Here is an 11,901-nt window from a genome sequence, read left to right on the forward strand (position 1 = left end):
TCTTGAAGAAGAGCTCACCATTTTGGCTAGGCTGGCAGGCCAACAAGCCCCTAGGATCTGTTTGTCTCTGGCTTAACTCCCCACCTCAGTGCTGGGGTTACAGATGTGTGCCATTGTGCTGGGATTTTACATGGAACTGAGGATCCAAAGTCAGGTCTTCATGCTCCAGAGTATGTGTCACTGTTGCCCGGACATATCACATTCTTGGACTCTACGGGTCACTTTCTGAGTGAGTTTCCAGTAGTCATGTTTAGCTCTGGCAAAACATAATAGTGTAAAATAAAAGTACACTGCTAGTGGCAACATGTAATAGACTTGTTCCTGGGTCTTTTTAAGTTTCTTTTTCAAAACTTTGAACATAGTAAATATTGACCGATGTTACCCACATAAAGAGAAATTATTGTACACATGAATTTTCAACGTAGATGAGCTGTGAGGCTTGAGAATTATGTCTCAGCACAACTCATATCTCTGTACTCACTGCTGTGCTGTTTATAGATTTGTTTATAACAGCAGCCTACCCCTAAGAATAAATCGTGTATTCATTAATCAATTCATCACCATCATAGATGAAAAACAATGAATGAATGAAGCAAGCTAGGTGTATAGTCAGTATCAGTTGCAAAGATATATTTTATGAGGCTGGTAGTTTTAAATATATTTTATAAAGCATTGATAAAGGCAGAACTAGGCAATCTGTTTTTGAGAGCTGCATGTATGAGGGAAAGTAAGACAAAGGAATGGCTGAGACACAGGGGAGAAGAACTCTTGGGGACTGCTCTCTGCAGCAGTGCTGATAGTCTGCCTCCTGACTTCTGTAGGGACACAGTGGGCTGTTTTGCTCAGTGAACTGCATATACATATATTTTATACATTTTAACATATGTAACTATAAGTTAAAAGGAAATAAACCAGAAATTTAACTTTGATTATTTTTGAGTATAGAATTGTTTTCATTTTTTCATAATACTCTGTGATGAACATTTCCCATTAGAAACAGACAACAAAAAACTAATTTTATTTTTAAGTGTAAAAAAGACAGTTACCTTAAATGCTCTAATCTCTTTGAAGTTGTAATCTAGTCCTTCAGTTTCCTACAATCTCATCCTACAGCTTCCACTAGACTTTGAATGAACAAATGACTGGGTCAGAATTTTAGTTAGGCTTGTGCTAACTAAATTTTTACTTGATTCATAGACGCAATAGAAAGTAGACCTTTTGGTGATGCCTTAATGGATGTGTTTTAACTAATACTTAATTTGGTAATGGGACATTGCCACACTACATTTTAATATTTATCTTTGATAAAACAACTGAAAACTATTAAGGTCTTTAACCTTAACAGTTTTAATATTAAAAATTAGGCAGTAATGTTTTGCAGGGTGTTTCTGTCATGTTTAAAGTATTTTGTAAGGGTTAGCTTATTAAATCCTTCTGCACTGTAGGCTACTTCATTAACAGTACCTGTAGGCCTTAGGGATGCCGTGGAGGGAGCAGTCGCACTGCCATCAACAGCAGGTACTTGTGGATGCAAACACTGCACTTAGCATAGATCACACAAGTACTGCTAGTCCTAGAATATGATGCCACACCTAACTGAGCAAATTATTCAAGTAGACGGGATATCCCAGAACATAATTTCCATTATTTATGTAACCCAGAACTAATCTATAATCTCAACCACGTTGTGCAACTTGAACTCCCTTTACAAGGTCTTTGTACCACCTGAACTGAAAGCCAGCATACTGTTAGCACAGGGCATACACCCTGCCAGCTACACATAGAAGAGATGTCTATAAAGAGGCCTTTGTCAGTAGAGAGGGGCTTTTCATGGAGAACTTAAGACTCCTACATGACTGGAAGCCAGAAGAGTCCTTCCCTCAGCCTAAGTTATGCTTGTTTCCAGATGCCACATGCTGGCTGATAGGGCACTGAGGATACAATAATTAACTTGAATGCTGAGGACATATATATAATATATATATATATTAGGCAGATATATATATATACACATACATGCATGCATGCATACATACATACATACACATTTACAGAGAGAATCTAAAGAGGCCTGAGATGCACTAGATGCTGATGCTCTCCTTCCCTAGTTAAGTGAGAGGGAGTGAGCATGAGAGGCTGGTGTGGTTGATTTGCAATGCTAGGGGCTGAGTAAGGGCCTTGTGCTGCCAAGCAAGCACCCAACCACTGTGGTATGTTTTATTTTGAGGCAGGGTCTCATAGTTGCCCTATTGTTCTTTGTAAATTCACTGTGTAGCCTACCAGGCCTTGAACTTGGCTTTCACCCTGCCTTCACCTCCTGAGTAAGTGGTCTTATTACCTGCACCACCAGGGCATTCCTGTGGTGTGTATGTGTGTGGAGTATTGGTTCCTGTCAGGTAATTTTGTTGAAGCAGAAAGGAGCATGAAGCAGACGCTGTTGTTAGTGTTCCTGTAAAAGAAACAGTGTGCGTACTTTGCAAGGAGACCAACCGTTCTTCACTGCCTCTGCTCCAGCCCTGCTGTGTACTTTTCAGAATTGACTCTGTGTCAGTCGTCCAGAAACATTGTGTTTGTTTGTTTTCATGTTCTAGGCAGAGGAAGAAGGTTATTTTGAAGCATTCAAAAATGAGCTTGAAGCTTTCAAGGCAAGAGTAAGACTTTACGCTCAGTCACAAAGCTTTGCACCTGTGACAGTTGAGAATCATGCTCCCCATTCTGGTGTCGGGTGCATAGGCTCCGCAGAACCCCTACCACAGGTGAGTTGCAGTGGGGAGCACTCATTCGCAGATTAGCACATAATTGTGTGCTTCAGGACTATTGGGACATAATATTTTGTGACCACTTAAAATTTTCTCCCCTCAAAAAGTAAGGGTGGACATGGCAGAGGCAGAGTAATGTCCGAGTTTGAGGCCAGCCTCATCTCTATACTGAGGTCCAGGATAGCTAGGGCTATGTAGAGACCTCACCTTGAAATTAGTTGATTGATTAATTGATTGATTGATAACCCTCAGTCTTATTTCATGCTTTGGCATTTAGTCTCATCTATCTACTAGACACACCAAATTCTCACATTTTAATGTGGAAAGGATGAGCTATACTTAAAAGTCTTTAGGTCAAGTGTCACTATTGGTCATCTCAATTAAAAACTCAAGGTGGCTCCCCATAACATCTCAGTCTAAGTAAAATGACACTGGGCAGTTTGCTTAGCTTGAGGCCGACATGTGAGTGGTAGCTAAAGAGATCTCTTATGTGGTTTTTTTTGTAATTACTACCTTGTTACGGAGCCCTTTTTGTGTGTTGTCTATCCAGTTAGTAGTAGTCATAGTATTGGCAAATATGTTAACCTCTTCAGAATCTGCTGCAATATCAAAACAAAAACTGCCATTATCGTGAACAAAAGTCAGTGAGAGCAAGAGGGAGACGACCACTCATGTCTCTGATAGGATATTTGAGAGCTGTAAGACATTTCACACAGACCCTGCCCAACGTGACTTTACAAGTAGCAGTTTCATAGAACCCAGTTATCTTTCATTTCCAGGCTCCAAGATTTTAAGACCAGCTTTAGCCAGTTTATTCTCTTGTCTACATTGGGACATGGAAAGTATCATTCAGAAGACAATATGAGGAGAGTCCTGTATTTATCTTTAAGCCTCATAAAATGGTAAAAAAAAAAAAATGAGATTTTCAATTTCTTGACCTTATGTCAGTATAATTTACCATTTTAGTAACATGTATTTAAAAGTTATTAAATTTACATTAACACTTTAATCTAATATAGTATATAAAGTAGTAAGGAAAGCAGTTGATCACATTTAACTCAGCCAAAAACATTTTTAAGGCTATAAATATCTACATACTGGCTTTAAATAATTACTAGTGTTCTCCTTTAATTAGACACATCAGGAATAGCACCCTGAAGGATGCCGGCAGATCTCTTCTTTATTTTTATTTTTTTAAGATTTGTTTTATAGGTATGAAAATATTTTGCCTGCATGTAAGTGTGTGTACCACATGTGCACCTGGTGCCCATATAGACCAAAAGAGGGCTTTAGATCCCCTAGACTGTTCCTCGCAAATGGTTGTGAGCTGCCGTATGGGTACTAGGACTTGAACCCTAGACCTCTGCAAGAGCAGGAAGTGCTCTAAACTGTTCAGCCATCTTCCTAGCCCCCAGTCAGTTCTGTAATGTTATTTAAATACAGTATTGAAGCAGCACATGAAAAAGCAGTTTTTCTTAGGGAGTTTTATGATATTGAAAGCAATAAATAAACCTAAAATTAGTCACCTGATGTGTGCAGAGAAGAAAGAGACTTCTAGGATGTCATTGGTTCTTTACATAAAATGAGAACATAATACACATTACAATATAAGCAACCTGTATTATCAAGAAGATGCTTCTGCTTTGAGAGAACTGAGTTAACAGCTGACAACAGTGGCCAGGCCTCCTTGATATTTGTGGTAGAGAAGGCTGGAGTCCTAGAATTTTGTCATTTGCATTATTTCTATTATGGGGAATCTTCGTAATTAATCAAGGATAACAGACCAGTTGTTCCCTGCAGGGTGAGAATTTAAGCTTCCTGACCTAGGTAGCCTCAGGGGAGGCATGCTGTTAGGGGTCTTTCTAGTTGCCTAAAACTGTGCCTAGATGAAGGCAGTGGGGATAGGAGAGGCCACCTGAGGGACCAAGATGACAATTTTGAGGTCTGAAAACAATGTTCTACAATAATGGTATAATGTTTTTATATCACTTTATGGGTTATATAATATGTTGACATGTATCATTTAATCTTTGAAAAACGCTATGATTATATTAACCCATGTTTCAGATAAGTAAGTTGAAAATTACAAGGTTAAATTACTTTGCCTAAAGCCAACACAAGTGAGTGGTGGGGCTGATACTCTAACTTTGACTATTTTTACCCACTCTTGAGTCTTGTGAGTCATAAATGACAAGTAGTCAAGTGCTCTTAGAGAGAACTGTGTACGGGGACCAGGAAAGGGCTGAGAGTGCTGGTGGACACATGGCAGTCAGTGGGGTTTCAGCCTCAGTTAGGGCAGGGATGCTGATTCCCTTTGGTTTTTCAAGTCTCCATGACTGTTGGTCAGTGAGCTCTGGAGAATCTCTTCAGCCAATACTTGATACTCAGAATTCTGTCATGATAGAGTAGTTACAAGTTTGGTCTTAAAGGACCCTGGAATCTATAATGGGTGTCAAAAAAAAAGACAGCGGAAGTAGAGTGATGTCATATAACAAGAGTATTATTGTTTTATAAAGCTTAGAATCTGGTAATGCTCTTGCTTTTAGGGTTTTGTATAGTGAAAAGAGTCCTCTGAAACCCAACCATCACTGCCAACCTGAGCTCTGATGGGCTCAACAGCTGCTTCTTGGGTGAAAGGGGCAGCTGCTTCACCCTCCCCCTCTGGCCTGGCGTTCTTTTATTTTCCTCCTGAGTGACACTAACCCGAAATAGAAACAGAAACAACATAGAAAGGACTCCTGGAGACAAGTCGGACCCAGCGTTTGCCTTTTACTAAAGAAACACAAAGTGTTGTATGGGTTTCCTCCGTAAGTTCTTGTTTGTTTGTTTGTTTGTTTGTTTGTTTGTTTGAAGCAAGTTTGACTGTTGTAATCAAGGTTGGCCTTGAACTCTTGATTCTCCAAGAATGCTGGATCCTCTTGACTGTTAGAATTATGGGAGAGAGCCATTGTACTTGACTTAGAAAGTATTGTATTTTATTAGGATTAAAACAAAAACAGTTCCCCTGTGAGATGAGGTATTTAAGACATCGAGCTCCAGTCACCTTTGTATATGCTTGGGGGAGACTCAGGCAGCTGGAGCTCAGACTAAAGGCCAGCCTGGGCCACACAGTGAGAGCATGTGGCAGCGGGGGAAGGAAAAACCTATCTCATTCGGATAACTTTACTCGCTATTGTTTATTAAAAACAAATGACATTATGTGGTAAAAGTAAAAAAGAAAGAAAAACAAAAATCCAAGTTGCTGGAAAATGTTCAGAATAACAGACTAGAGAAAAAAAATCACTTCAAAACGAGGGCATTGCCATGTAATGTCTTGGGTTTAAAATCTTAAACTCTTTTCCATGGAAAATTTTAAAAGTGCATTTAACTTTGCATTAACAACATTTTATGTTATCTATTAGTTTTAGAAAATAAAATCTGATTTTCCTTCAGTTTATTTTACTCAGGCGGATCTTGCCTTTATACAATACTTTACACTTATAATACTTAACTCTTGTAGTTAGATAGTAATCTTAACATTGCTGGCTAAAAACTATTTTAACAAATGTAGTTTTTGATTTTTATGAGTATGAGTGTTTTGCTGCACATATGTCTGTGCATCCTGTGCATACAGGGCCCACAGAGGCCAGAGGAGGCTGTCAGACCCCTTGGAACTCAAGTTTCAGATGCTTGTGAGCTGCTGCATCTATGCCGAGAACTGAACCCTGGCCCTCCGCAAGAGTAACCAGTGGTCTTAATGCTTTGTCATCTCTCCAGCCTCCTAAAGGCATATTTATTAAATATAATCTCATGAGGAAATTTAACCTTGTATGGTTAAGGAATTAAATGATAGTTTTGTTGCATTAAAAAGGAGGTATGTAACACTTCTGCTCACACATTGCACTCTGTCTTTATCACCTCTCTTGGGATAAAGAATAACATCCTATCTTTAGTTCTTCAGGTTTCAGTCTGTGTGGACTCCAAAAACCCACTTTCTTTCCTAATTTGCCGCGCTGCAGAGGAATAGAAGGTGAAGCCATGTACGCAGTTGCGTGTGTGGTGTGAAGCTACTTTTCAAGTGTTGTTCCCCGTCTGTCTTTCTTTCTCTCTCCCCCAGAATCCAGATTCTCTTCAGTGTTGTCCCCCTGCCCCTCTGTGCAGTGTAGACTCAGTGGTACATAAAGAAGACGACGACAGGATGATGGACACTGTGTGACTCAGCGAGACCGCTGAGCCCAAGGACTAGTTTGTTACGAGAAAGGAAGAGCCTGCCTATTTTTTGACACTTTTATGGGTGCTGCACTTTATTTCTGTTCGGTTTTGATGGGAGGGAAAGAGAACTGAAATGTTTTGCAACTTTTTTTATGTGCTGCTAGGGTTTTTGTTGTGTTGTTGTTTTGTTTCTGAAGGGAAGGTAACCATGTGTTGCAGGAAGTCGAACTGGACGGACTCTTCCCCCACCCCTCAGTTACTAAATTTGCCTTTAACTGTTCTTAGTTTGGGAATCAAAGTATGAAAATGTGCACAATGCAATGTTTACAAGACTGGTTGGCTGAGGAGACATCTGCTACATGGTCTTTTCTACATGGACATATACATGTCCTCTTTCTCGGAAAGAACTGAAGCTAAGAGTATGCTGTGTCCCACTGCAAAGTTCAGCTGTCAAATCTGCTATTCATCCCATTAAAGCAATAAATCAGAGTGGTGACTACTTACCAAGGAGCAGGCTGGGCGGCACGGATGCTACTTTAAGATATCTACATGTGTATTTTCGGCACCACCAGTTAACTCCTTGTCTACTATAAATTTGATATTAAAACATTGCATCTATCCCTAAAGTAATCTTAAAACTATTCGAAGTTGAGTTTGTCCTGATGACTGTTTAAATATTAAGGAGGATAGTGAGTGTAGAAAACAGTGCGGTTTTCTGTTTTTCCAAGAAGATAAAATGCAAGGTTACTCTAATTTACTTGACACAGTCTGGGACCTCTCAGGGAGTAAGTTAAAAGAATAGTAAGGGCTGTAAGAACATTCAGGAAGAGTAACGTCCTTGTTAAGTCACAGTTCCTGTGTTTCTTGTGGTGAAGCCTTGAGAAATGAAGAGCTGAGCTGCCAGCCATGCCTAAGGATTTGATAACAGTCCCTCCCCTTCAGTGGCGGTGATGGTCTCGCTCTCTGCTACTTGCTTCTAGCTTGGTTACTAGAGGATGCTTCTGATTTTTACTTCTTCCTGTGTAATTCATTGCAGATCCTCCAGGATGTCTGATGATTCTTTTATTTAGAATTAGATGACAGTGCCAATTATGATATCCTTATTATTTGAGGATTAATCTTCCAGCATACAGGAGCACTAGCTTTGGTTATTTTCAAGTGTAATCTTTGGCTCAGTGCCCACTTCAGTTTGTAGCAAATATCTGGAAAGTGGGTACCTGGGTTTGGGAATGCAGGTCTCAGTTTGGTAAGGAAATCATGCTAAGCAGCCTTGGGCGCTCAGAGCTGTGACCTCTGCCCCGGATGTCCTTTTCAGCTGATGGGGCACCTAATACTGTGGACATGGACTGGAATTGTTGAATCATGCTCCTGTAATGTCACAATCTTCCTAGTTTTCCCAGAATAAAAGTCTTTTTGTGCTTTTGATATAAATATATATACTCTATAATAAAATGTCTGACTAATTTATATGGCAGTGCTCACTGGCTTGTAAGTTTCTTTTTAATCAGTGACCTAGTCATGGAAGATATTTGTTTTATTTTTTTTCTCTCTTCCTTTTTCTTGTGTGGAGCATGATCTCCGTTTCCGTCTTGAAACCAAATGGACAGAATAGAACAAAATAAATTCCTGATTTCACAGAAGTAGCACTTGACTGACCACTTTCCACTCAGACCTCACCTCTGCTCATGACTTGTCTATGGTCACCCAAGTGGCTGAGGCTTTCATTTTGTCTCCCATAACTTAAACCTCTTAATGGCCAAACAAAAAAAGTGTTAGCAAAGGGAGTATATAATTTTAAACTTTATTTTGGTTTTCTTTCCTAAGACAAGAATTGATTTAAGGAAAACTTTTTTAATACTTGGCTGGAACTTTTTTTACTGAAGGGACCACTAATGGATGTCATAATTTGCACTTAAGGATGGTGACTTAATCATTGGTAGGACTTTAGTGTTGAGGTCGTGTATTAGGCTGTGTGTGGTAGTGCACGGCTTTAAGCCCAGCATTTGGGAGGCCGAGGCAGCTGTATCTTTGAGTTCAAGGCCAGCCAGAGCTACATAGAGACAGTCTCAAAACAAGACAGCTGTCTGCTGGAGCCTTCTACTTCCTTGATTTTGAAAATGCCCTCTTAGTATTGAGCTAGCTTTCTCCAGCAAAAATAAATTTCCTCTCTTTTCTTAAGTAATAAAGAATAGTAATACTTAGCAAACATATAACTCATACTTAAGGTTAGAAAAATTTCCCTAATCTATGAGAAATTCAAACTGATTAATGAAAAATAGTTGACATCAAAGTATTTAATAAACACTGGTGTGGTGTTTTGGTTTTTTTTTTTTTTTAAGTTTTAAATTTAATGTATATGAGCACACTGTAGCTGTCTTCAGACACACCAGAAGAGGGCATCGGGTACCCATTACAGATGGTTGTGAGCCACCATGTGGTTGCTGGGAATTGAACTCAGGACCTTCCAGAAATCAGTGCTTTTAACCACTGAGCCATCTCTCCAGCCCCCAAAGACTGATTTTATTTTAATGAAATACTTAGATTTGGTTCAGTTGGTAGAGCTCTCGCCTAAGATTCATTGAGCCCTTGATTGCATCCTCAGCACCACATAAACTGGGCATGGTGACACATATCTGTGGCCTTAGTGTGGGGATGTGAAGACAGGAGGGTTAGAAGTTCATAGTTTCCCTCAGCTTCATAGCAAGTTTCACAGCCAGCCTTCTGGCTAGATGAACTCTGACTTAGAGACAGAGAAAGAACTAGCCGTAACTACATGTATCTTATTAGAATTATTACTCTGAATTATTACTCGCTTCTAATTAAACCATCTATGGTTCTTTCAAAATTTTTGCTTAAGGAGTTTATAATAGCCTTAAAATTCTCTTCAGAAACATTAGGCCTTTTTTTAAGACTAGCATTCATATTATTTTACAAGAGGGCTGTGGAAATGGCTCTATTGGTGAAGCTGTGTGGTGCCAAGCCTGACAACCTCTGGGACCTAAATGATGGAAAGAGAAAACCAGCTTCCTCAAGTTTCATCCAACCTTCATACATGCATAGAGCATACACATACAAATATTTTAAGGTTTTTCTTTTTCACTTTTTGAAAAATTTTTAAGTAATTTAACATGCTTCCCCAAAGAGCACACATCTCTGTTAATAAGCAGCTTTCCTTATAGTAGAAATATCAGCAAGGTATTCTCAGCTTAACCCTGGGGTATTTTCAGAGATAAGTAAAATCAATTTACTATTCTCAGAGGGAGTCACGTTTCAGTTCTTAAATTGGGGCGGAGCAAAGGTGGTACTTGTCTGAAGTGGGGTTGGGTTTTTGATTTCCATTTTTCCAGCATACCACTCACATCTGAGCAAGAAGACCCTTAAATCCTGCAGCACTGTTTCCCCGCTGTAATGAGTATATTTATACTATCTCATAGGTTATCCAAGAAGCTGTACGGTATTAGTTTGTTTATAGTGTCAGTTAATGGGGAATTACAAAGAGAAATACATTTTAATTATAGATTGTCTATAATTAACAAAAATGAAAATATTCTCATAGGCCTTAAAAACTAAACATTTCTAAGGGTAGATTATTTTGGAGTCCCTGCCTCTTTTACTTGGTTTCTCATGTTACTCTCCAGATACGTGAACTCCTGTGGGAAAGAATAAAGCTGGCCAGTCTATACCTGGTATGACACTACTTGGTGTTGTATACAGAAAAACCCATGGTCATTAGGGAGCTGTTAAATGTATGGGCTATGGGCTGGAGAGATGGCTCAGTGGTTTAAAAACTCTGGCTGCTCTTCCAGAAGTCGTGAGTTCAGTTCCCAGCAACCACATGGTAATGGCATCCGATGTCCCTTCTGGTGTGCAGATGCACATGCATATAGAGCACTCATATATAAAATATCTTTTAAAATATTGAAACAGTGGGGACCAGAGAGATGGCTCATTGGTTAAGAGCACTTGGCTGCTTTGTCAGAGGGCCAGAGTTTGACGTCCAGCACCCCCACAGCTGATGGTTCACACTCTTTCTTAACTCCAATTCCAGGAGACCCATGGCTGTCCTATAGCCTCTGCAGGTACCCATACATGTGCACATAAATAATAAAATCTTTTTGAAAACATTGCAGGTGAATGCTAGAGATTCAAAAACCTTACTGGCTTTTATTAATGCTTTTAAAGCCCAGCTAGACTATTTTAATTGTTTAAAATAAAATAAAATTGAATCCAAGCTGTAGTTCTGAATGGAGGATTTGTGAGTGAGAAGACAACAGTGTTCCTGCCCAGGGACTTCAGCTCCATGCATATTCCATGGGACACAAAAATAAAACTCACTGGCCGTCACTGCATTCTGCTTCTTTTTGTTTTGTTTTGTTTTTTGTCCTTTTTGTTTTTTTCGGAGCTGGGGACCAAACCCAGGGCCTTGCGCTTGCTAGGCAAGTGCTCTATCTGCATTCTGCTTCTTAACAGAATGTATTCAGAATGTTTTGTTTTGTAAATTTTGTGTGTACGGGTGTCTTGCCAGCCTCTGTGACTGTGCATGGTGCCCATGGAGGCAGACACATTGGATTCCCCGGAACTAGAGCTACAGATGGTTAGCAGCTGCCGTGTGGACGCTGGGAACCAAACCCAGGTCCTCTGGTAGAAAAGCCAATGCTCTTTCCTGCTGAGCCACCTCTCCAGCCCCTGCAACGATCTTCTTAATCAGTGTCTGTCTGACACCAGCCTGTCTATCCAGCAGCAGAAGACAAGTTCCCTTTGTTTGTTTTAATAGAAAAGACTGGAAATGGAAAACCTTGGTTGATCTGGTAACAGGTGGGGGGGGGGGAGTGTTTGTTACTTCATGTTCTCTAACCCTCTTTAACCTCCATTATCTTGTAACAGTGTCTCGAAAGCCTTTTGACTATGTTTCAAAAGCTGGAGATGAAGATCAAAATGCAAACAGCCTGAG

At 39.8% G+C, this 11,901-nt stretch overlaps 1 protein-coding gene across 7 annotated transcripts in view; it reads left to right on the forward strand.

The window, feature by feature from the left end:
- Nucleotides 1–8,417, forward strand: part of Cdc37l1 (cell division cycle 37-like 1) — a 28,898-nt gene extending 20,481 nt beyond the window's left edge. For 2 of the 7 annotated variants that reach the window (XM_017589034.3, XM_039108842.2), the window contains 2 exons: nucleotides 2,592–2,756; nucleotides 5,306–8,417. In XM_017589034.3, coding sequence (XP_017444523.1) covers nucleotides 2,592–2,756; nucleotides 5,306–5,317 — 177 coding nt within the window. In that variant the 3' untranslated portion in view covers nucleotides 5,318–8,417. Of the gene's footprint in view, nucleotides 1–2,591; nucleotides 2,757–3,538 lie in introns of all 7 variants that reach the window. The other 5 variants (XR_005503952.2, NM_001011941.1, XM_017589033.3 and 2 more) reach the window with 5 other exon arrangements.
- The last annotated feature ends 3,484 nt before the right edge of the window (nucleotides 8,418–11,901 follow it).

Source organism: Rattus norvegicus, chromosome 1 (genome assembly GCF_036323735.1).
Source record: "Rattus norvegicus strain BN/NHsdMcwi chromosome 1, GRCr8, whole genome shotgun sequence".
Lineage (NCBI taxonomy): Eukaryota > Metazoa > Chordata > Mammalia > Rodentia > Muridae > Rattus > Rattus norvegicus.